Genomic DNA, 25,512 nt, shown 5'->3' with positions numbered 1-25,512 from the left:
CCCATCATGGCAAGGAGATTCCAGCTGGGATTAGGCCTCATTCCACTAGGGCTACTGCCACTTCAACAGCATTTCTAAGGGGTGGCAACTAAGGATATTTTGGAGGCAGCTACTTGGAGTTCAGTGCATACTTTCTCTAAGCATTATCACCTTCCTCTCTACTCTAAGTCTAGGGCTGGTTTTGCCACAGCTATTTTGCAAGGCATGTTGTCAGCTCCTGCTTCTTTATGATTTGCCAGCCTCCCTTACCTCTGCTTTGGGATTCTACCCAATAGTTAGGACTGCAGCAATGTGGAATGAAGAACATAGTACAGTTTTGTACCTACCATAAATGTAGATGTTCGAGGATCCACATTGCTGCAGTCCAATTTACCCTCCCTCCTTCCCCTCTGTGTTTAGGGGTGGTTGTGTAGGTGAGGTTGTATGCTGGTAATTTTGTATATATTGTACATATTTTTGGTGCAGGTATATTTGGCCTTGTCTTTTTAGGGTCTTCTGACATCTGGGGCAAGAAAAGACTGAGGATATGACGTCGGTCATGCGCATTAGTACCCTGACGTACTGACGTCAGTCTAATGCGCCCTGACCGACGTCAGCCATATACTTTGGTATTCGGGCCGACTGGACAGCGGACTACCCCAATAGTTAGGACTGCAGCAATGTGGATCCTCGAACATCTACATTTATGGTAGGTACAAAACTGTACTTTTCATGTAGGGCAGCTATGACTGGGGCTGTTATACGTAAACATGCTTGGTTAAAAGAACAGCCACTGCCAGACCATGTTAAAGTAAAATTACTTGATGCACCTCTGGGAAAACAGAAGCTTTTTGGTGCTAATGCACAAGATGTGTTGAAGTCCATTGAGGAAAAAGCTAAATCAGTACAGACAGTCAAAGATTTCCTCCAGGTTCAGCCACCCAGATTCAGCAGGAATTGGCCTTCAAAGAATTGGTCCTTTCCAGACACAAGTTTCAAAGGGGGAAAAAACAGGCATGCCCGAGGTAGAGGGCAATGCCGAGGCTCCTACAGGGGCCGCCAATGGCAACCACCAAATCAAAGAAGTGGCGCAGGCAGTCCAGCTGCACCACAAGGGCAACCACAATGACTTGACTTTCATACCGTCTACAAAGGCTCAAAGAGAAGCACCTTTGGGCGGAAAATTATCCTTATTCTCAAAAAACTGGCATATTTTAACCAAGGACAAATGGATTCTGGATTTAATAGACAAAGGTTACAGATTCCACTTCCATACTTTACCAATAAGACAAGGCATGCCAAACCTGCCACTTCATCTAAGGGCAGAGGCACTCATTCAAGTTTCAAAGCTGTTAAATATAAAAGCAATAGAAAAGGTCCCTCCACAGGAACAAGGCCAGGGATTTTATTCAAGACTGTTCCTTGTTCCAAGAAAGGAAAACAAATGGAGGCCTATACTGGACTTGTCTACTCTAAATACTTATCTCATTGTGCCAAAGTTCAAAATGCTGACGTTGCAGCAACTCCTTCCCATGCTGGGCAAGGGGTCTTGGCTGGTCACTCTGGACCTCAAGGAGGCATACCTGCATGTCCCAATCAGACAAAGCTGCAGAAGATACCTCAGATTTCTTGCAGGGACAGAGCATTATCAATTCTCAGCATTGCCGTTTGGCTTATCTACTGCGCCCAGAGTGTTCACGAAATGCCTGGCATCAGTAGTGGCACACTGCAGACTCCAGGGGATTCAAATATACCCCTACCTGGACGACTGCCTCATACAAGCAGGCAACAAACAAACCTTGATAGCAAACTTGGACTATGTCATTCAGTTACTACAGGCCTTGGGATACACAGTCAACATTCAGAAATCAAGACTTCTGCCATCCCAACAGATTATTTTCCTAGGAGCCAAACTGGACACAAAAACACAAATGGCTTATCTCACAGAGGAAAAACAACAGCAGTTACCAGAGTACTTCAAAGGCCTAGCAAAGCTCTCCCAGCTGACTGCAAGGAAAGTCCTGCAGGCCCTGGGGTTCATGGCATCTTGCATTCTTCTGATACCTTTGGCAAGACTTCATATGAGAAAGCTGCAATGGTATTTAAAAAGCTTATGGTCCCAACACAGCCAAAGCCTAGATGACGTAATCCCACTCATCCATGTCTACAAAGAGAATTTTTGTGGTGGGCTCAAACAAGTCAGTTAAACAAAGGCATGTCTTTCAACAAACCTCAAGCAGGTCAAATGATTACAACAGACGCCTCAGACCATGGATGGGGGGCGCACATGGAGGGCAGATGCATTCAAGGTCAATGGACACCAAGGGAAAGGCATCTGCACATAAACCAAAAAGAGATGTTGGCAGTGATACATGCAATCGAGACTTTCGAAAAATCACTTCAACAAGGACATTTACTAATAAGGACAGACAACACCACTGTTATGTGGTATATAAACAAGCAGGGAGGCACTCATTCTTATCCCCTCTGCAGACTAACAATGATTCTCTGGGAAAAATCCCTAAGTCTGAAGATACATCTGCAATCCCAGTTTGTGCCAGGCAAGGACAATGTACTGACAGACAAGCTGAGCAGAAATTTCTTGGATCCACACGAATGGATGCTGCATCCTCACATTTTTTCACAAATAACAAGGACATGGGGAAGACCGGACATAGATCTCTTTGCTTCTCACTTGAATCATCACCTGGAAAAGTTCTGTACAAGGACCCACCATCCTCTAGCCTGGAAAACGGATGCTCTCTCCTTCAGCTGGAATTCCCTGACAATTTATGCATTCCCTCCTCTACCACTGCTGACCAAGGTGATACGGAAGATCAAAGCAGAACAACCAACAGGCATTTTGATAGCTCCAGACTGGCCAAGGCAGCACTGGTACCCATTGTTGTTGAGCATAACTCGGACCAAACCCTGGCCTCTGCCCCTATGGCCTCTGCTTCTAACACAACACAATTACAGGACTGTTTATCAAAATCTGAAAACATTGCATCTGACAGCCTGGAGGTTACCATAACTCCTTCCGATATCTCTCTTTCCAAAAATGTTCAAGAGATCTTACTGGAAGCACGCAGACCTTCCACCAGAAAAACCTATTCAGCCAAGTGGAAGAGATTCATCATCTGGAATGCTAACAGGGGTCAGGATACAACATTATTGAGTATACCTCAGATATTGGAATACTTGGCAGAAATGTTTCATACTGGTCTCTCATATTCTTCCATAAAGATTCATGCCTCAGCAATCTCAGCAAAATACAATTGTGATCCACCTGTGTTTTCGCATCCTTTGCTAAGACAGTTCCTAAGAGGGATAAAGAATATCAAACCTCCCAGGAAACTGCCAGTACCTGCATGGGACCTCAATTTCGTCTTGGAAAAATTAACTCTTCCTCCCTTTGAACCAGCAGCAACTTCAGAAATGCAATTTCTGTCATGGAAAACGGTTTTCCTATTGGCAATCACATCCGCAAGAAGAGTCTCGGAGATACAGGCACTCATGGCAGTACCTCCTTTTCTCATTTTTCATCAGGACAGAGTCTCTCTAAGAACCAATCCTTCATTCATGCCAAAAGTAATTTCCAGGGTGTCTCTAAATCAAGCCATTCACCTGCCTACTTTCTTCCCCAATCCTCAAAACAGGGGGGAAGCACTGCTGCATACTTTGGACATACACAGGCAACTACGCTACTACTTGGACAGAACTAAGGCCACCAGAAAGTCTGACCAACTGCTTGTAGCCTATGCTGCTGGAGTACAAGGAAAAGCAATCTCCAAACAAACAATTTCCAAATGGATTGGACACTGCATCAGATTCTGCTATTCTTTTCATGGAAAAAGTGTGCCAGCCAATATTAGGCCACACTCCACCAGAGCTATAGCCACATCCACAGCTTTCCTAAGAGGAGTGGCTACAAAGGACATTCTAGAGGCTGCTACATGGAGCTCCGTGCATACATTTACCAAGCACTACAACCTGCCTTTATACTCCAGATCCCGAGCAGGCTTTGCTTCGGCAGTCCTGCAGGGAATTTTAGCTACACTATCACATTCTTAGTTCCAACCACCCCCAGCTTGGCTATGATATTCAACCCATATGTTATGACTGCAGTTGCATTCTTGAAGGACATAGTACAGTTTTGTACCTACCATAAATGTAGATGTCCGATAGATATGCAACTGCAGTCGGATTTTCCCACCCTCCTACCCCTCTGCAAACTTCTTTATGGGTCCACTCCCCCTATTCCTATTAGCTGGGGGTATCTCCTATGGTGTATCTGTTTATTACTGTTGTGCATGTCTGGAATTGTTTATCCATTCACCAAATTTAGCCTTCCTAGGAGGGCACCTGGCATCTGGGGCAAGAAACACTGAAGAAGATGGCGTCGGCCGATGCCTTTATACTCCAGCCATTCTGACGTCGGAGAGGAGGCGACACCAGCCGACGCCGGACCCAGACTTTGGAATCCGGCCGACCGAGGGCTGCCTGAGGCAGGACAACCCATATGTTATGACTGCAGTTGCATATCTATCGGACATCTACATTTATGGTAGGTACAAAATTGTACTTTATGTCTAATGATGTTATCAATTACACTGCAGGTACTTGTATATTTGTATTTATAGCTGTTCTGTGTGGAGACTTTAATCCATGGGTCTTCCCTAAAAATGGGCAATGGGCTCAGGGGAACTACCCAGTTAACAGAGTTCAAATAAATAAATAAATAAACACGTTTAACATTGTACATGTACTGTTTTGCTGTTTTGTTTCAGGGCTGGGTCTTCAATGTAGTCCCATGGCTTTTTGCAATTCCTTCATCCATCTTTGGTGGATGGCTTTCTGATCATCTCATTGGCCTTGGTAAGGAAGGGTTTCTGTTTACTTTTTAACTGTGAAATTCAGGAAGGACAACTGTCTAAATTTACTATGCATTGCTCTTTTATTACTGTGTAAAAACTGCAAGGAAGCAAAACTGATTTCATGACAACCAGGGAAGTGTCTGTTAATTAAACAAATTTCTTGGGTTAAAAGCTATCTTTCTGTGCATGCATTTTGACCTCTAGGGATATAACAGTATGCTTGCGTATTGTGACACATTACAAATATGGAGGTTATAAGATCCTAGATGGTGTGGGGTGAATGCCACTTTTTGAATAATTTCCTTTCTAAAGTCATGGGATGTTTTCCTTATTTTTTTTTCAAATCTTTGTTTTTATTTTTTGTTGTTACATTAAACAAATTGTAAAGTACAATACACAGTAACAGATGTTAATACATTAAAAGTAAGCCATTTACAAAGTTGGATGAAGCCAACTGTTCATTCTAGTAACAGACAAATCTTTAAAGTTCATTTTTTCAGTACGAAGAGTGACATAGATGGGCAGTAGAATGAGATGAACAAGCATATGAGAAATATGACAATATTAACATTGTTAATGTGTAGTGTAGCTTTTTCAAATAGTCAGAATGTATTAGATAACTATACCGTGTTATAGAATACAGGAAAAACTGGGCGGCCGCGGTGGTGCAGCCGTTAGCATTGCCGCCTCACAGCAAGAGGTTCTCTGGTTCGATCCTCAGCTGGGGGTGCCTTCTGTGCGGAGTCTGCATATCCTCCCTGTGGTCATGTGGGTTTCCTCTGGGTGCTCCGGTTTCCTCCCACATCCCAAAGACATGCTGTAGGTGGACTGGATACTCTAAATTGGCCCTAGGCATGAGTGCATGCATGTATGTGCCTTCTGTGGAAGGTTGGGTGCCGGGCTGGCAACTCGACACCGTAAAACTCCACTGCCATTCATAAGTGGACAGGTGAATCCACTGTGGCGACCCCTAACCGGGAAAAGCCAAAAGAAGAATACAGGAAAAACTAAGAGAGAAAAAAAAATAAGAAACGCACACAAAAAAATACAACTTTTATATACAACTATTTACAAATAGTGCTACAATATAATGACAGGATTCTAATTACATTTAACAAGACGTGTGATAGTTCTCATCTTTGTATGCATCTTGTATACATGTAACCATTAGAGAACACAGCGGAGTAAGACTCTGATGAGGAGGAGACTGGTGGCAAAATTACTAAAAGACAATGACTATAGAAAAACATGGTTTGCTATGTTAAGATGCAGTCAATGGTAATACTCCAGAACCTGAGGTATTTCAGGCGCTTACTCACATTGTTAGTGGTTTATTTATTTTATTTTATTTTACATTTGTTGACCTGGATAGTCCAACTGGATATATGTCCATTTTCACCGGGGACCCGGGGAAAAAAGCTCCAAGATAATACACATTGAACATTTAGTAAATGCTACTTTCAAGCAGATTACAGTCATAAGCAATACCAGCATTTAGCACATATAGTACTAACTTATTATAAAACACTCATTATTTTCAAAGTTATATATACATAACATTACATTCAGGTTTAAGACACATTGAGCAGCAGTTATACAATTGACCCTTCCTGAAATGGAGTGGTAGAAGAAAGTTAGAAGTAGTTGAAGGTAAGGCACCTAAGAAATGTAGAGATCACTAGTCGGGGTTAGTGCAAGGACATAATCAATGAGTTTTGAAGTATTTCTTGAGTTTATTTTTGAACTGAGTTAGTGAGGGTTCTAGAGTCAAGTCAGCTGGGAGTCTGTTCCATGTTTTTCCAACAGAGTTGGCAAACAGAGTCCCCAGCTGAGTAGTTAGATTTGTATGTTTGAACTAGGAGTCTAGTGGATGTTTGCAGTGGCTAGGTGCTGGTGTAGGGGCTAATAATATTTTTTAGTGCAGGTGTATTTTCTGGTTGGTAAAGGACTTGGTGCCACTATTAGCTGGTTGAACTGCAGTAGGCTAGGCAGTTCAGGCCATCCTAGGCGATTTAGGTTGTGACAGTGGTGTGTCCGGTAGGCTGTGCCAGTAGCAAATCTGGCAAAGTAGTTGTAGCAAAATGATAGTTTATTAAGATCTGTTTTGTTTAAGTTGGAGAATAGAGGTGAGGCATAGAGAAGAGTTGATAGTAGATGGGAACGGGCAAATGCAGTTCTAGCAAGTGGGGTAAGGAAAGGTTTGATTCTGTAAAGACAGCCAAGTTTTTTATTAATGGTTTGATAGTTTGATATGCACATCAAACTTCAGGTTGTTATCAACTATGACACCCAGTAGTTTAGTTCGGGCTTCTGGGGAGATGATAGTGCCATTGTTAGTGGTTATATTGAAGGATGGCAGGGGGGTCCTGCATGTGGGGGAGAAGAGGAGCAGCTTAGTTTTGTTGGTGTTTAGGATTAGATATTGATTGGAGAGCCATTTTTCCACTGTATTGAAGATATTTTGGGTTAATATAAATAAAGTAGCTGGTGAGGTGTCAGAACAAGTCAAGGTGGAGTCATCCGCATATTGAATCCAGGTAGCATCTGGGTTGACTGAATGAAGGTTGTTGATAAAGATGGAGAAAAGAAAGGGTCCTAGTATTGAGCCCTGGGGGACTCCTAATGTGATGGGTAGGCGTGATAATAGCTTGTCCTGCCATAGGACAGCCTGTTGCCTGCCCTGCAGGTAGGAATGAAACCAGTGGAATGCATGGTTGTTTAAGGAGAAGGCCTTCAAGGTGTTTATAAGCTTTTTGTGGTCAACCATGTCAAAAGCCTTGGATAGATCTAGAAAGAGTGCTGAGGATAGTTTATTATTGTGGTTGTGGTTAATGATGTTAGAGAAAGAGGAGGGCAGAAGTAGTACTGTGGTGTGGCTTAAAGGCATGCTGAAAGTTGGACAACAGCTTGTTATGTGTGAGGTAGTGGATGAGCTGTACATGTACACACTTCTCCATAATTTTAGCTAGAGGTGACAGAATAGCTATGGGTCTAAAGTTTGACTGTTCAGTGAAACTGCCTCCTTTATGAAGAGGTATTACATGGGAGATTTTCCATATAGTGGGTACAGTAGCTTCAGATATAGCTCTGTTGATCAAGATTGAGATAGGGTATGCTATGGTATCAGCAGCCTTTTGCAGGTAGTCTGCTGGGAGGAGGCCGGCAGCCAGGGTAGTGGGTCTTAGTTTCTTAAGTAGGGCATGAATAATAACAGGTTGGAAGGTAAAGTATGTTTGGGTACTGGGTGTGGCTGCATTAGAATTAGAGCCATTGGGAGAGAGTTGGCTGACTAGAGAGTGGATAGTCTCTGTGAAGAAGCTGTTGAAGTTATTAGCAATGTCTACTGGGAATTTTTGTTGGGAAGCTGAGGGGGGTGGACTGGCGGTTTGGCCTGGGTGAAGTAGATTGTTTATTCCTGCCCAGAACTTTTGAGGTTTGTTTTGGTGTTTTTGCAGTAGATGGTAGCAGTGGTTCTTTTTGTCTAAGGTTATGGATTTTTTGGTGTCATTCCTTAGCTGTCTGAATCGTAGTTGATCAAGTGGGGCTTTTGTTTTTCGGTAGGTGGCCCATGCTTTGTTTCTGAGTGAAATTTTGGTTTTGGTATCTTCAGAAAGCCATGGTGCAATATTAACTTTGGTTCTAATAGAGCTGCTGGGAGAATGGGAGTTGAGAATAGCAAGGAATTTGGTGTTAAAGTATGCTACTGCTTCATCTAGGGGGAGACTTATTAGTACTTACCAGTTGCATGTCTTAAGTTCATTTTGAAACTTGGTGAGAATAAAATTCTTGTTGTTTCTTAATGTTCTGTAGGTGGGTTGGTAGGAGCAGTCTACTTTGAGCTTGATTACATAGGTGAGACCGTGGTCACATAGGTCATCAGGCAAAGTGCCTGATTTATAGGATTGAAGATAGGTATTGATAAGTATCCAGTCTAGGGTGCTTTCCTTGTTATTGGGTTTTCATGTCCTGGTGGGGGAGGTTATGATTTGAGTAAATACATAGAGGTTTATGTGGGTTGTGGGGGTTTCACAAGAGCAAGTGTTCCAGTCAATGTTTTAATCCCCAAGAACAATTGTTTCTTGGGGATTAGTTTATGAGATAAGATATACTTAGATGCCATGTTCTTAAAGCTGCCCCAATCTAGTTTAGATCGATCTAACCAGTTCTGTGTAATATAGAGCTTAATTAACATGAAGAGAGCAATTTGTATCTTGAGATCAGTAGAGTTTATGTCCTCATGGCATATATGAAGTATAGCAAATTCCCAGGAGAGAGTGGATTTGGAATAGGTCTTTGAGCCGAGGTCGACAGAAACGGAAGATGTCGGACGAGTTCCTACCGCATCAAACTATCAAGAAGATGTGGAGGAACAAGCTGAATTAGGTTCTGATGTTTTGACCTCCACTGTCCCGATACCTCGAGTTAGCACCCAGTCACTTATCTGTAATATTTCTAGTTATACTTTAACACCACATGATATATGCCTTTTGAATAAAGGCCTTAACTTTATTCCGAGTGGTCATAGCAATTTTACGGACACTATCATTGATATGAGACTATTCTGCTGTAATTTAATGCTAAAACTGCTGTTCAAGGATAATGAGGGATCAGATGTCAGTGACATAGGTAGGTCTGAGAGACCACTGAGATTTAAGAATTTGAGTAACTTTGCCCCTCCGTTACATCCACTAGTTGAAGCATACATGCAGTTGACAGAGGATGGCCTGCATGAATATTTTAACAATGCTACCCATAGAAAGAAAGGGAATCTGACTCCATTAGAAAGAGAGAGCCTTAGGCAATTACAAACAACGCACTCCCTAGTGATAAGACCGGCTGACAAAGGTGGCCAGATTGTCCTAATGGACTGTGATCATTATCTAAGTGCTATGCATACTCTATTAACTGATGAGTTTTACAAGAGGGTCGAAGAACAGGTTGTATTTGATACCATTATGCATGTGTCAGATACATTACTAGACATGTTCAAAGGGAACATCATTATCCAGGAGCTATATGACCATTTGTTGATTAAGACACCATTAGTCCCCATAATTCAGGGACTTCCCAAAATACACAAGAATAGGAATAATCCTCCCATGAGACCTATTGTTGCCGGACAAGGCTGGGTCACTGAGCACCTTTCTGTGTATGTGGAGAAACATCTACGTCCTATCCTTGACCTTAATTGAACAGTACTTAGGGACTCCAAGCAGTTCCTATTAGATCTTTATGAATGCTTGGGCAACCTAGGTGATATAGATAACCTAGTGTTTGCCACTTTTGATATACAGTCTCTATTCACTGTATTACCGAATGAGTTAGGCATTATATACATCACTGAATATCTTCTATGTTCTAGCGACTACTCTAGAGTCCAAATTGATCTGTTAGCATGCTTTTTAGAGATGATACTAGAGAATAATGTTTTCATATTTCAAGATACTTTCTTTCAACAACAGGGAGGAGTCGCTATGATGACCCCTTGCGCCAACAGTTATGCCAACATGTTTTTGGCGCAATGGGAAAAGGAAGTACTTTTTAAGACCAATGAGTTTGGACAAATGGTAGCATTTTATCGACGTTTTGACGATGACGTTTTTATTCTATGGAGAGGGAGTTACAGAGGGGTTGAACCTCTTCCATAAAATGCTCAATCAGTTAACACACTTTTTGAAGTTCACTATGAACTTTTCTATTACTAGGATTGAGTTTCTAGATTTGTACATAGAGAAACTTGCCAGTGGTCTGATAAACACAGGTGTATTCCGTAAGGAGTGTCATCACAATACTTTGTTGATGCGTACAAGTATGCATCCGGAATACATCTTTAGAAATATAATTAAAGGACAAGGGATGAGGACCTCGAGATTGAATGCCACTGAATCAGGCTTCAATTATGAGGTCGTTGACCTGAAGCAAAGATTTCTTGATCGTGGTTATAGCTCTCAAGAGGTCGATAACAACCTTAACAACATTAAAGAACTTAGGTTGGATACAGCAGCTCCCTATTTTGGACCTAAGATGAAAGACAATGCAAAGTGTCCATCTGATAGTGGATCAAGTGTTAGGATTTCCATACCTTACACTACTGATTATCCAGCTATAAGACATATAATAACACAACATTGGCCTATTCTCTGCACAGAGGATAACATCAAAAAGGTGGTTGGAATTAAACCCCGATTCCTATTCAGGAATAAATCCAATTTGAGAAGGCTGCTTTGCTACCCTAGGAAATCTACACCTTTATCTACTGACACTTTTACCAAATCATGTGGGGAATGTAATTATTGTGAATTGATTGACACTAGCCCTATTTTTCTTCATCCAGACCTAGGTACTGTCTTTTATACACACGTAGAAGCCGACTGTGCCACTGCTAATGTAGTTTATTTAGCAATGTGTCAAATTTGTAGGGCGTTCTACGTAGGGAAAACGAATCGGATGTTTAAGGAAAGGATACGTGAACATGTCTACCACATAAGGAAGGGGTCTACACACAATGCTCTAGCCAAGCATGTCATGCAACATGGAAGTGAACATAGATTTCTGTTTAGAGTACTTGAGATAGTTAGTCCTAGTATGAGGAAAGGTGATATTAACAATCACACTGAGAGTAGAGAAAGCAGGTGGATTATTAGGTTAAGAGCCGATAGAGGCGCTGGTTTAAATGAGAGGGCCTCAATTAGACCGATACTCAAGAAACGTAGGAACATTAGGCTTTAGATGACTTACTGTATCCTGTTATAGATATCATATGTAAATCTGCTTTATTTTTACATGTATTTCTGAACTAGTACGTATGTATTTACAATTCTGCTTTTTAGTGCATAGAGATAGTTTTTTTATATATATACATATGTTTTGCAGTAATATATCTTTTATTTTATATATTGTTTTAAATGTTAATATGTTTCATGTGGGAATATATATACGAGCATAGAAGGTTTAATTATATGATGATTTTAGGTATTTTTTATTTTAATTTGCTTGCAGGTGTTCAATATTCTATATTCCTTTAAGGTTGGATGTGCTGACTACCCCTATTGTTAATTGATTGATTGAGCCAATATTTCAACAATTAACCTTGGTCATCTTATATAAAAGGTTTTACTTCCTTTGGTTTAAGTGATCTGAAGAAGCTCATATTTTGAGTGAAAGCGCTTATCCTACCTGCAGTGTGTTTTCTTTTATTAAACAGTTTGTTTACAATTACTCTGCTTCGCTCTCGCTGTGTGGAAATTCTGACATTTTTTTTAAGTTTGATCCTTAGGGAGTTCCATAGATTCTGAGAATATTTACAGTACCATAGAATGTGTAGGATGTCAGCGTTAGCTGTCGGGCAAAAAGGACAGAAGGGTGAAGTGTTAGGGAAAAAAAAGAGTTTAAATGTTCTGGGGTATAGTAAGCATTATTATTAATCATTAACTGGGTATATAATTGTTTCTTTAAAGGGGCAAACGTGTTTGTGTGATTAATTGCTTGGGAGACATGAGCGTCTGTCAGATCATGGTTTTTGTCTTTCCAGTATTGTGCAAATGTTATAGAGGATTGGCATCCAGCTGTAGAGACTAGTTTGTAAGTGACTGAATGCATCTTCTTTTTGATTTTTAGACATCTCAGGAATGAAGTGGCCAAGTTTATTTCTTCTTGTAACTTATTTGGGAAGTGTCCTAATGTAGAAATTAATGCTTTGATTTGTCTCAAGATTATTATGTATTTGTTATTTAAGTTAAGTTTTATTCTGATATCATTAAGGGAGTTGTCCTTAAATTCCATACAGTTAAGGTTTTAATTTGAGGGAATTGATCTAGGTTTAACATTTTGTTACCCAATTTTAGATTTGAGTTCAGGTGAATGGGCTGCAAGAGAATGAGCGCGTTTGACAAACCTAATGAGGCCAGAATTTTTGAAATATATTAATCTAATGCTTAATTAGGTTGTGTAATTTAATGTCTTTTAATAAAGATTTATTTGTGAAGGTTAATGCTTTGGGGTTTATTTTACAACTTTTCACATGAGCCTGCCAGAGACCAATCCATTGTGGAAAGTGAGTTATTTCGTTTGAATTATGGTCTGCAATTAGTATGATTCTGCTGGCACAGATTGTCATAATACAATCTGAAGTCTCGGGTATCCCCAGTCCTCCCTTGTTTTTTGGCAGCATTAATCTTGATAAGGAGATTCTAGGATTTTTAGGGAACCATATAAATTTAGTTAAGGTTCTGTTAATTTTTTTTTAAAAAAGTTTAGTGGGATGATATTGTCTGTTGAATTAATCCGGAACACTATTCTGGGTAGAACATTCATGTTTAGTATTGCTATTTTTGACAAGAAGGGGAAATTCAAGTTTTTCCATCTAGTTAAATCATTTTCTATGGACGACCATATTCTAAGGAGGTTATTTTGTAGGGAGTTTTTATGATTATGGTCAAATACTATCCCTAGACATTTAAGAGTATAGTCCAGCTTTATTTGGGATATGGGAAACAAAGCCTCTTTATGACTGTTCGAGTTAATTGGAAAAATAAGAGATTTTGAGGGGTTAATTTCATAGTTGGAAGTTTTCGAGAAGATTTCAATTGTATTTTGGACTTTAGTAAGATCAGTGTTGGGAAGCTGGAAATATATGATAAGGTTGTCTGCAAATGCTGAAAAGGCAAGACTATTCCCCAGAATGTTGGGCATACGATGAAAGTTTTTTTTTTTGCGTTAAGTATAAGAATAGGGGTTCAATATATATGTTAAAGACGTATGGTGAGAGGGGACAGCCCTGTCTAGTGCCATTATTTAGTTTTATTTTTGATGAGTGTAGCTTATTGATTACTAGCATAGTATATAAAGAGTTATGTAAGATTTTAATTATATTTATGAAACTGTCTGGAAGGTTGAATTGTAGAGTTAAGAATTAAAATTCATGGTTTACTCTATCTAAAGTCTTTGTGGCATCTAATGCCATAAAGTATAGGGGAAGTTTGTGTTTTGCAGTAAATTGTATAGCCGCTTTGAGGGTAAGTGTATTATCCCAAGTTTGTCTTCCCTTCATGAATCCTGATTGCTGTGGGGATATAATTGAATGGATGACTTGTTTAATTCTATTGGCTAGAGGTGTAGCCAGAATTTTGACAGCTAGATTAAGAAGTGAAGTAGGTCTCTAATTTGATGGATTAGATTTGTCAGTATTTTGTTTATGAATAAAGATGGTTTTGGAGTTGTTAAGATCTAAATTAGTAAAGCCATGTTTACAAATATGATTGAAGACTTTAATATGATGTTTTCCTTAATTTATGTCTGTTTTAGTGTGCCATTCTGTCTTTATGACAGCAATGTATACTACTTTATGTAAACTAAGACAATGCAAGTAGAAATTCTTGATGCTTGATACTTGTGTCCTGAGTGATACAATGTACTCTGTTCATCTTAACTACTAAAAATGCTTTTTTTTTATTAAGTTTTACATTTTTTTTCTTTCTTTCATCACAGATGCATTTCAGTTTTCTTGCATTGTATTGTCTGTTCCTGTATATCTCTAGAATAAATGCTACTGTTATCTTCAGCTTGCCATATTTTCAAACCATTGAGGGCACTTACTTGGGGCATGTGTTGATGTTTGATTTTCCAGGTGGAGACCAAAGAAACAACTGAGAGGTGCTGCCAGAGGATGAGAAGGGCATCCTGCTGACATCAGCCCTTGCAGAAATGTTAGTCCAGTGCTGGCACCCGTTCCACAACCCAGCCTTGTCGTATTATTGGGCCTGCGCAGGGACAATTAAATAAACAGACTATTTACTCCCACTACAGTTGTGTCATGCTATCCCAGGAGGCGTCACTCTCCTCACTAGCTCCACTCCTAATCAGAATAAGTCTGGGGAGATAGAAAAGTTAGTTAGACCCGACAACTAAGAAGAAGTACCAGAGTCAGCTGATGATTAGCTGTGGGAGAGAAAGAGTTTTTTTTTTTTTTTTTATATATACATATTGTTGAGTTGCTTTCTCTAAGATTTAAGAGTAGAATAGCTCCTTCTCTTCGCGTATGCTTCTTACTCATCTTTACTAATAAACAGCAGCAGCACAGCTGGGGATGTACCACAAAGAAGGCATAGATGCATATGCATGCACTTCCTTCTTTTGAGATCTGTCTCTCACCTCATGGACTTCATTGTTAATGCAACTGGAATGCCTGTTCTTGCTTTCCTTCTTCAAAAGGTCTGCCCCTCATACAGGCATGCTGTACTTCATAGTGGCTTGTCAGTCATTTGATGCTGTCTGCCACCATCTCCTTCTAAGCAGACTGCCGACCAGTAGACTATATACTATTATACCATGAACCCCCCAAAACGTGCACGCTGATTGGCCAGCGTGCCCGTTGTAAATCGAGTTATACTAATGGAAAAAGGTCCGGTCGCCCGGACTTTTTTCCATTAGTATAACTCGGTTTTTTAAAACACTGTCTCGCTATGTTAAATGGGTTTAACATAGCGAGACAGCTTTAAAATAAGCAACGGAGATCTCCATTGCTTATTTTAAAGCTGTCTCGCTACGTTAAACCCATTTAACATAGCGAGACAGTGTTTTAAAAAAAAGCAACGGAGAAAGCAAGATCTCCGTTGCTTTTTTTTAGTGTTTCGCTATGTTAAATGAGTTTAACATAGCGAGACAGTTTTAAAATAAGCAACGGACATCTCCGTTGCTTATTTTAAAAATGTCTCGCTATGTTAAACTCATTTAATATAGCGAAACACTAAAAAAAGCAACGGAGATCTTGCTTTCTGTTGCTTTTGCCAACTCTGATGTACTGCGCAGGCGCACAGTACATCAGAACTGCCGCGGATGCCAGACATCTGCGGAAGGGCAGCAAACAGGCATTATATTATGCCATTATTTAAGAAAAGTAATAGTTTATTTTCTTAAATAATGTCATGGTATAATAGCAATAACCCACGCCTGGTTGTGGGTAATGCTAAATTTACCCACGGTTGGCTTTGTTTGGTCCTCGGGCCCTCGACCAAACCACGCCAACCGTGGGTAAACTTAGCATTACCCACACCCAGGCGTGGGTTATTGCTATAATATTACCCAGTGGTTTAGCAGCTATTATAGCAATAACCCACGCCTGGGTGTGGGTAATGCTGGATTTACCCACGGTTGGCGTGGTTTGGTCCCGGGTAAGCCCGAGGGACCAAACAAAGCCAACCGTGGGTAAATCCAGCATTACCCACACCCAGAAGTGGTTATTGCTATATTAATGACATTATTTAAGAAAAGAAATAATTACTTTTCTTAAATAATGGCATTGTATAATGCCTCTTTACTGCCCTTCCGCAGCTGTCTGGTATTCTGCGGCAGTTCTGATGTACTGCTGCACATGCCTATGCAGTACATCAGAGCTGTGGGCAAAAGCAACGGAGAACGCAAGATCTCCGTTGCTTTTTTTTTTAAAAAAAACTGTCTCGCTATGTTAAATGGGTTTAACATAGCGAGACAGCTTTAAAATAAGCAACGGATATCTCCGTTGCTTATTTTAAAGCTGTCTCTTAAACCCATTTAATATAGCGAGACAGCTTTAAAAAAAAAGCAACGGAGATCGCAAGATCTCCGTTGCTTTTTACACACTGTGTCGCTATGTTAAAGGAGTTTAACATAGCGAGACAGCTTTAAAAAAAGCAACGGAGGTCTCAGTTGATTTTTTTAAACCTGTCTCGCTATGTTAAACTCTTTTAACATAGCGAGACAGTGTTTTATACTAACGGAAAAAGTCCGGGCGACCGGACATTTTTCCGTTAGTATATTGAGGGATTTACAACGGGCACGCTGGTTGAGCTGGCCAATCAGCGTGCACGTTTTAGGGGAGGCATTGTATAATATGAAGGTTGTAAGACTGGAAAATACCATGTATCCTGTCACCATTTCCTCTTGGTGTTTCACATGGCTGCTTACCAAGTTCTGTTCTGTTTTCCAGCATTCTAAACGATGGCTCAACATTGCTGGTTTAAATCTGGTGTGTTTGTTGCCTGATTAGTACTTCATCATGGATTTAACTTTTTTCATGCCTAGTTGTCAAAATGAGGTCTTTACTAAAACATTTTCAAAACAAAGTATATGTTGTTTGGGTGTATGCCAGCATCTTCTCTACCTACATCAAACTTTCTTATTAAATTCATCGAGTATATGCTTTTTCAAGTTGTGAAATTTCCTAAGCTTCTTGGAGTCATTTTGGACTGTAATTTCAGATTTGACTGATTTTAATTGCTCTGTTACTGCAAACACTAATCAGAGGTGAGGCTCTTAAAGGCCAAAGCTTTTATGACTGACTATACTAAAATAGCTACATCTCATGCCTCCCTGCCACTCAGTGTCATGTATGGTTCCTTTGCAGTAAGTGACCTACTCATAACCACTACACATAAATTTGAACAAACAGTTTCGCAGAAGGTGTACTTTCCAGATCTGACCTTGAGGAACCTCTTTGGTAGGTCCTTTGTCCTGTTCATTCCTTCTATCAGTTCGATCTTTGCTTATGTTCATGAGGCTCCCACATTAAAAGATGTAACCTGCATGATGTTCTTCGTGTTTCACTGTTGCAGTCATCCCACTTGGGTTATTTGTCTGCAGGTAGCCCTCAGTCGGCCCGAATACCAGAGTCTTGGGATTTATGCATTGGATGCTGTTGCCTCTTCCATGATGTCAGGTTGTCAGGGGTGTAAAACATGCAGCCGACGCCATTACATCAGTCTTTTTTGCCGAGAAGGAGCCCGAAGCAGAAGCAGTTCGCAAGTGCCAGTCGGCTGCTACCTGAAATTTTCATTTTTCCAAGTTTCAGACCTGAAGTCTACTAAAGCTAAGTATCCCTTTGGGGTTTCTTTTTTCTTGCTCTAACCGATGTCAGAAAAAATTAATTGTCTTGCCTGTGGAAAGCAAATACCTCACAGAGATTTTCATTCTTACTGCGTCACCTGTTTAGGCCCAGACCACAGCGTCCCTAGCTATCGGTTATGTGCCGTGTTTAACGCCCAAACCACTCATCGTCGGGCTATTTTTGTAGTAAATTCTTTCACTCTCATTCTCCATATTCCGAAATGGCTTCGGTAAGCTATCCAACTACCAATCATGTGAAAAAGCGCAAAGACAGAGACAGACCGCATAGGTCAAAAACTGCCGCCGACACTTCTGTTAAGCTAGTCGCCAGTCCGCCGGTACTTAGTGAGGCACCTTTGCAGTCCCTGATGCATGCTTCTACAGATTCGCAGGCCTCTGCTGAGACCCATTTGGAGTCCGGCATGCCGCGTGATGCTTCTTCGACTATGGAACCTGCAGATGTCTCTACCTTTGATGGATCCGGAGCCGCTGTGCAGGCACCAGCTTCTGAGGGTGTATTCCAACCTACTGATTTTCGTATTAAACTGACAACTTCATTTCTTACTAAAACTACTGAGTTTCTCAGGCCCAGAGTTCGCACTATGCCTAGAAAACAGACTTCCAAAGTGCATGCTCAACCTCCCATGCCACAAAAACAAATGCTTAGAATGACTGAAGACCTTATTACTCTAATTAGGGGAAGCCGGTCTTCCCCTGCCAAAAGACAAAGAATTGAATTTCCTTCTGATTCTACAGACCAGGAGTCTGATGACTCTGACCCTTCTGATTATCAGGACATATCCTTATCTACCTATGAGGATTCAGATGCAGAGAATCAATTCCCTCTGCCTCCCCTCCAGAGGATTTTTCTTTTGGTGAAACCTTGTATACCTTAAGAGAGCATTTCCGCTGGGAATGCCAGGACTATTCTCAGTCCAAAAAGAGACTCAAGGAATTTTTAGATTTGCCTCAGCACAGGCCTCTAGCTATAACCCCTGTCCTGGATATTGTAAATGATGTCTTCATGGAGTCCAGTCTTAATCCTGACACTTTACCACCAGCTCCTAAAAAAACTGACAGGTACTACAGACTACCTGACTCTCACAAATTTCTCTTTAAGAATTATACTGCGGCTCCAGAGACCATTCCCCAAGGAACTAAAGGCATTAAGGCTACTACAGCCAAAAACCCTACCCCTTCAGACAGGGATTCTAGAGATTTAGACAGATGGGGTAAGAAGGAATATACCTTTGCAACTCTTGCCATCAGGGCATTGAATTGCCAGTTTTACATGTTGAAGTACCAGCAACATATTATGGAACTATTTAAAATGAACAGCAGATGCAGGGTGGTATCCAACGAGACGGAGCCCGAATAATGAAAAAATTTTTTACTCAATCCAATGATCAAAATGAAGTACAAATACACATAAAGTCAAAGTTTAAAAATGATAAAACAACAAGTTAAGCGCTTTCGTCAATACTCAGACTTCTTCAGAACAGTGAATTGCTGGCTGATAACTCCTTAAATACACACCCAGTCAATTAGTAAAATATTACCCCACATCATTTCCTTTCAATTAAGAAACATCACAGGAAGTGTAAGGTAGTAGTGAATACTCCCCGTTTGCAAGTACACAAAAGTCAACTAACCAAATGTTAAATCAATAGTGTCACATGTAAAGAATGTTATAAGGCAAAAAATACCAATGACAATATAAATAAATCATAACATAAATAACTGTTTAAGTTTCAAAAGTGGTGCTATAGAAATTCTATCATTAAGACCTGGAGGGGAGTATGCATTCAGTCTGATCTGCCACTTTAACTCAATGTACTCCAAATATTCCTCAACAGGTCCGCCCCTTTGTCCCAAATCAACTTGTTCAAGAATAAAAAAACTAAAACTGTGATTACTTTGGTCATTAATATGCCTAAATAAAGCATTCTTCATATTTTTCTGCTTGATTATGGAACTATTTAAACAAACAATGGTGTTACTTCCAGATTGTGCAGAAAATAAAGATTTACAAGAGTTACTGCATTCTGCAAACCAAGTTAGCAAACATACTTTGCAGTGTGGGTTTGATGCCTTAGAAGCATCTTGCAAGGCTGCTGTCACTGGGTCTGTACTGAGAAGGCATGCTTGGCTAAAGGAACAAGTCTTGCCAGACCATGTCAAAGCAAAATTACTAGATGCTCCATTAAATCAGGAGCATTTGTTTGGCACAAAAGCAGAAGAAGTTCTTAAAAAGATGGAAGAAAAAGCTAAATCTATGCAAGCCGTCAAAGATTTCTTACAGGTGCAGCCACCTAGATTCAGTAGGCATTGGCCTTCAAAAAACTGTTCCTTTCCAGTCCCTCTCAGGCCTTTTCAGTCCAAACCAAGGGGAAACATACCACCAAGGCTACAGTCTCAGGGTATGCAGAGATCTAAACAATGGAGTGTTTCCACCTCAAAACCAGGGAGTGGTAAGCCACCCCCTTATGGAAAAAGTTCACAATGACTTTCCAATTATCCTTCTCAACCATGCCCAAGTACTTGCGCCCCTAGGGGGAAAACTCCCCCTTCATGCAAAAAACTGGATGTCCATTAATCAGGACCAATGGGTTCTACACATTGTATCCCAGGATACAGATTGTACTTCCACTCACTGTCAACCCCAAACAGGTTGTCAGACCTTCCTCCAAACCAGTGGGCAGAGGTTCAAAAGCAAGTACTTTCCCTTCTCCATATCAGGGCTATTCAACCTGTTCCAGTAGAACAAAGGGGACAAGGTTTCTACTCAAGACTGTTCCTGGTGCCCAGAAAAGAGCTCTTGGTGCCCTATCCTGGATCTGTCAATTTTCAACACCTTTCTGGTGGTCCCAAAATTCAAAATGCTTACACTGCAACAGCTTTTTCTTATGCTAGCCAAGGATGCCTGGTTAGTCACCCTAGACTTAAAAGAAGCGTATCTTTACATCCCCATAAGGGAGTCTTGCAGGAAATATCTATGTTTCACGGCAGGCTCTTTGCACCCTCAGTTCTCTGCACTTCCCTTTGGCTTATCTACTGTGCCCAGAGTATTCACAAAATGCCTGGCTCAAGCCAATGCATACTTCAGGCAGAGAAATATTCAAATCTACCCATACTTGGACGATTGCCCTATTTAGGCGGACAGTCAAGAATTGATACTTCAACACCTGACATTTGTAAAAAGACTTCTAACATCACTGGGATACCCCATCAATGAAAATAAATCACAACTGGTGCCCAGCCAACAAATTGTATTCCTGAGAGCAAGCTTGAACACAACTTCCCAGATGGCATTCCTCACTCCAGAAAAGCAGGTCCATTTGACAAACTTTTTCAAACTAATGGTCACCAAAACCCAGCTGTCTGCAAGGAAAATACTGCAAGCCCTAGGGTTCATGGTCTCATGCATTCTGCTAATTCCATATGCAAGACTGCATATGAGGAAGCTTCAGTGGTACTTAAAAAGTCTGTGGTGTCAACATTCTCATGACCTGGAAACAATGATTCCTATCATACCTTGTCTAAGGGCAGAGTTCCTTTGGTTGGGAGAAGTATGCAGTCACAACAAGGGACATTTTCACTCAGCCCCTCACCGCCCAGACCCTGACAACAGATGCATCAGACTATGCATGGGGGCCTCACACGGCAGGCAAATGCATTCAAGGCAAATGGAGCCCAGAACAAATTCCCCTGCATATCTCTCAAAAAGAGATGCTAGCTGTACAGAATGTTCTGACAGCCTTCAAATACCTTATTTTTCCAGGACAGCTCCTGATAGAGACAGACAACACCACAGTTATGTGGTACGTAAACAAGCATGGCGGAACTCATTCTTACCCACTTTGCAGGTTAGCCATGGCTCTGTGGAACACAGCCTTGAGCAACCAAGTGCACCTACAACCTCAATTCCTGCCAGGCAAGCAAAATTCACTGGCAGACGACTTAAGCAGAAATCTATTGGACCCTCACGAGTGGAAACTGGAACCTAGCTCATTCAAACTTCTAACCCAGAGGTGGGGAACACCGGAGATGGACCTTTTTGCTTCCCCCCAAAACCACCAAATGAGAAAATTTTGCACCAGGAACCCTCACAGCAGAGCCTGGAAGGTGGATGCCCTATCCATTACATGGGAAAACCTCTCAATTTATGCCTTTCCTCCTCTTCCTCTCCTCTCAAAAGTACTACTCAAGATCAAACAGGACAGAACAAGAGCAATCCTTATAGCACCAGACTGGCCACGCCAGCACTGGTACCCACTCCTACGCAGTCTGACAGCAGTGCCACCCTGGCACCTACATCAGACACCTTCCCTTCTAAGCAGGAGGGACAGATTTTGCATCCACAGCTGCAAACCTTAAACCTTGCAGCCTGGTTTATCCCCTGAATACACCACCAGCATCCCTCGCCAAACAGGTGCTGGACATCATCCTTGAGGCCAGAAGGCCTAGTACTAGGAAATCCTATGCTTAAAAGTGGAGAAGATATTGTTCTTGGAGTCGGTCTCAAGGAAAGGAAACAGCTGTGCCTACCTTACCTCAAATCCTTGATTACCTAGCAGAGCTGCTCCACAAAGGCCTATAGTTCTCATCCATTAAGATTCATGCCTCTGTCATCTCAGCTCATTATAATACTGAGCCACCTCTCTGTTTTCTCACCCTCTAATCAAACAGTTCCTGAGAGGAGCTAAAAATTTAAGGCCCCCTAGGAGAGCTCCCACCCCTGCCTGGGACCTTAACTTTGTACTGGAGAAGCTCACACTTCCCCTGTTTGAACTTGCTGCTTCAGCAGGGTTAAAATTCCTCTCTTGGAAAACAGCCTTACTTCTAGCTGTTACTTCAGCAAGAAGAGTGTCTGAGTTGCAGGCACTAATGGTTGTGGAGCTCTTCATTTGTTTCCATGCTGACAGAGTTTCCCTCAGGACTAACCCTTGCTTTATGCCCAAAGTGGTATCCAGTATGGCTTTAAACCAATCCATCCATTTGCCAACCTTTTTCCCTAATCCTCAGAATAAAGGGGAAAGGATCCTGCACTCCTTGGACATGCACAGACAGCTCGGGTTCTACCTTGATGGGACTAAGCCTTTCAGAAAATCTGACCAGCTGTTAGTCAGCTTTGCTGCAGGGGCAGAGGGCAAGGCCATTTCAAAACAAACCATTTCCAAATGGATAGCACACTGCATCCATTTCTGCTACAAGCACCATGAACAAATGGATGACCAGGTAGGCTGCCTTAATAAAGGTACAGTGGGATGTTGGTGAAGAAGCTGGGCTACCGGTAAAGCCTTGAGAAAGGCTATGCATACACGAGCACTTGTGGTTGAAGGCTGAGCAAAGCCTTTAGAAAGGCTTTGTATACAGGTCGGAGTTCCGGCTTGTCAGGTCGCCTGGTGAGAGGAACCGCTAGTGTGGCAGCTAGAAATCAAAGATGAAACACACACAAAAAACGGGCAAAACAACGTAAATGTGGCTCGGCTAAGGAGCTCTGCTTGCCGTGGTGGCAAAAAATCATTGTAGTCGAAGTTCAGATTCTAGAAGGTCGTACTTTATTGAAGTAAAAAGTACCTGAAGTACAATCACCATCAAAGCATAGTTCCTTAATGGAAAGAGTGATCCTGAGGATTTCCTTTTATAAGAGTACCTGGGGGTATGTCAGTGGGAGCCAATCAAGTGTGGGTGAAAAAACCTTTATTGTGATTGGGCACAATAACTTGACATCACACCTTACAATCTGATAGGTTAGATACCCTGAGCCAGCTCATATGTGGTTAGTAGAATCACTCTAAACCTACAATAGTGAAGTTCTGAGATTATCTAAAATTAGCTAAAAAAATGTAGTTAACTAAAAATAGTCTTGCTGGAAAAAAAACAACCATTGCTGGTAAAATAACACTTTTCGAAATCTTCGTCAGGATGATGGACGACCTAAAAGAGCAAAATAAGCAAAGCCGAGCGTACTAGAGAAATAGCAACAACATGTATGTAAAATAACATGTATGTAAAATAAGAAACAGGCTAGAAAACCCAAAAAAATAAGACAAAAAAAATAACAACCAGGCTAGATATCCAAAAAATAAGATACAGAAACTAAAAAGAGAAACAACATAGTGAAAAATTCTTAAATAATGGATATCAATAGAAACTAATGTATTAAGATATGGAACTGAATGAGGGCTGGTAATTAAAAAAAATCTTAAAAAGGCACTGATATGTAACTTGAAATGCCAGAAAGACACGAAAAAAACAGTAATACTGAACCATTGTGGAAAACATGAAAGACAAAAAAATATATATAAATGAACCATTGACCAAAAACAAATGGGTCCAAATTTGCCAGGGAAGTATCAGACCATGGGCTGGAGGTAGACTGGTGAGATAAAAACTGGCTGTCGCACGAAAGATAACATTTCATCAGTAAATCTGTTAGAGGTCCAGATGCAGAGGTTGTGGTATACGGTGTTGTATCTTTCTGAGATGCAAGACCGGGGTCAAAGATTCCGCATAGTTAAGGCCTGGTCTTTTCCTTGCCTGAAAACATATTTGCCACTCGAGTTCCCTCTTCTCAAGCAGGGAGTTGTGGTCCCCACCTAGTGGGGATTTAGGGATGTGTTCAAGAACATGAAATTTGAACGTATTGTGTCCAAGGTTCCTGAGAGCATGCACTGCCAGCTGGTTTGTCGCTTTCAAGTATTTTAAGTCATGCAGGTGTTTTGCTATCCTTGTTTTAAGGGAGTGGACAGTCTTGCCCACATAGAAAGCATTGCATTTGGTACACACTGCCCTGTAAACCACTCCTGTGACATTGTAGTTGCCTCTGACATTAGGTGTGCAGTGTCTCCTGCCATTGGGGCAGTAAAAGCCTGTGGCACTGCTCATGTGTCTACAGTAGTGGCAGGGAGGCTCACTGTAGGCAAATGTACCAGGGTTGTCAAGTTTAACTTGGCAGGAGTGTCCCAGAAAGTCCCTAATGCTTCTCCCTTTTCTAGCTGTGAAGGAGGGTTTCTCTGGAAAAATGTGGCCAAAAAGTCCTGTTATTTGTGATGGGACAATTGTCCATTACGATCTGGATGGTGTCTTTGTAGTCCATAGAGAAGTTCAGGATGCAGTTAAACTGGAATCTAGTTTCTGGGGTGGTCTGGATCCTGGTGTCAGTTAGAGCCCTAGGGGTGCCAAGTTGGCACTGGCTGATGATGGTGTCGAGGATCCTGTTGATTAGCCCTTCTGAGTAGCCTCAGGCTAAAAAGTCCATTTGTAGCTTTCGAATGTTGATCAAGAAATCCGCCAGGTCCTGGAAGACTCGTGCTATACGGATCCCTTGCGATTTAATCATGCTCACCTTTTGTTTGAAGGGGTGCATACTGGTGGTGTGCAGAAAAAAGTTTACCCTAGTGGGTTTTTGATAGAGGTTGTGTGTCAATGTGGTGGAGCCTTGTTTCTTCCTCAGGTAAAGATCCAGAAATTTGATCTCCTCTGTACTTTGTTTGCTGGTAAAACCCAGGAATGCGGTGGTGTTGATATAAATCAGGAATTCCTCCATTTCAACCTGGTTACCCTTCCAAACCAGGAAAATGTCATTGATAAACCTGTAGTAGCACACTATGTTGTTAAAAAAGGTGGAACCATATATGTGGTCCTGCTCTCACTTCCTTAGTGCTGTGTTTGCCAAACTCAGGGCCATAGCCACTCCCATAGCGATCCCAGTGCTCTGGCGATAGTAGTGCCCATTGAAGTGGAAAAAAATTGTTCTTGAGGAGCCTACCCAGGTGGTCCACTTCCCCTGGTA

At 41.3% G+C, this 25,512-nt stretch overlaps 1 protein-coding gene across 1 annotated transcript in view; it reads left to right on the top strand.

The window, feature by feature from the left end:
- Positions 1–25,512, top strand: part of SLC17A9 (solute carrier family 17 member 9) — a 679,555-nt gene that overhangs the window by 323,839 nt on the left and 330,204 nt on the right. Inside the window, exon 8 of the mRNA XM_044089907.1 lies at positions 4,770–4,857. Coding sequence (XP_043945842.1) covers positions 4,770–4,857 — 88 coding nt within the window. The remainder of the gene's footprint in view (positions 1–4,769; positions 4,858–25,512) is intronic.

This window comes from Protopterus annectens, chromosome 12.part0 (genome assembly GCF_019279795.1).
Source record: "Protopterus annectens isolate FY-2018-M chromosome 12.part0, PAN1.0, whole genome shotgun sequence".
Taxonomy (NCBI): domain Eukaryota; kingdom Metazoa; phylum Chordata; order Ceratodontiformes; family Protopteridae; genus Protopterus; species Protopterus annectens.
The sequence above is the reverse complement of the archived record's forward strand: the minus strand, read 5'-3'. Positions and strand labels throughout refer to the sequence as shown.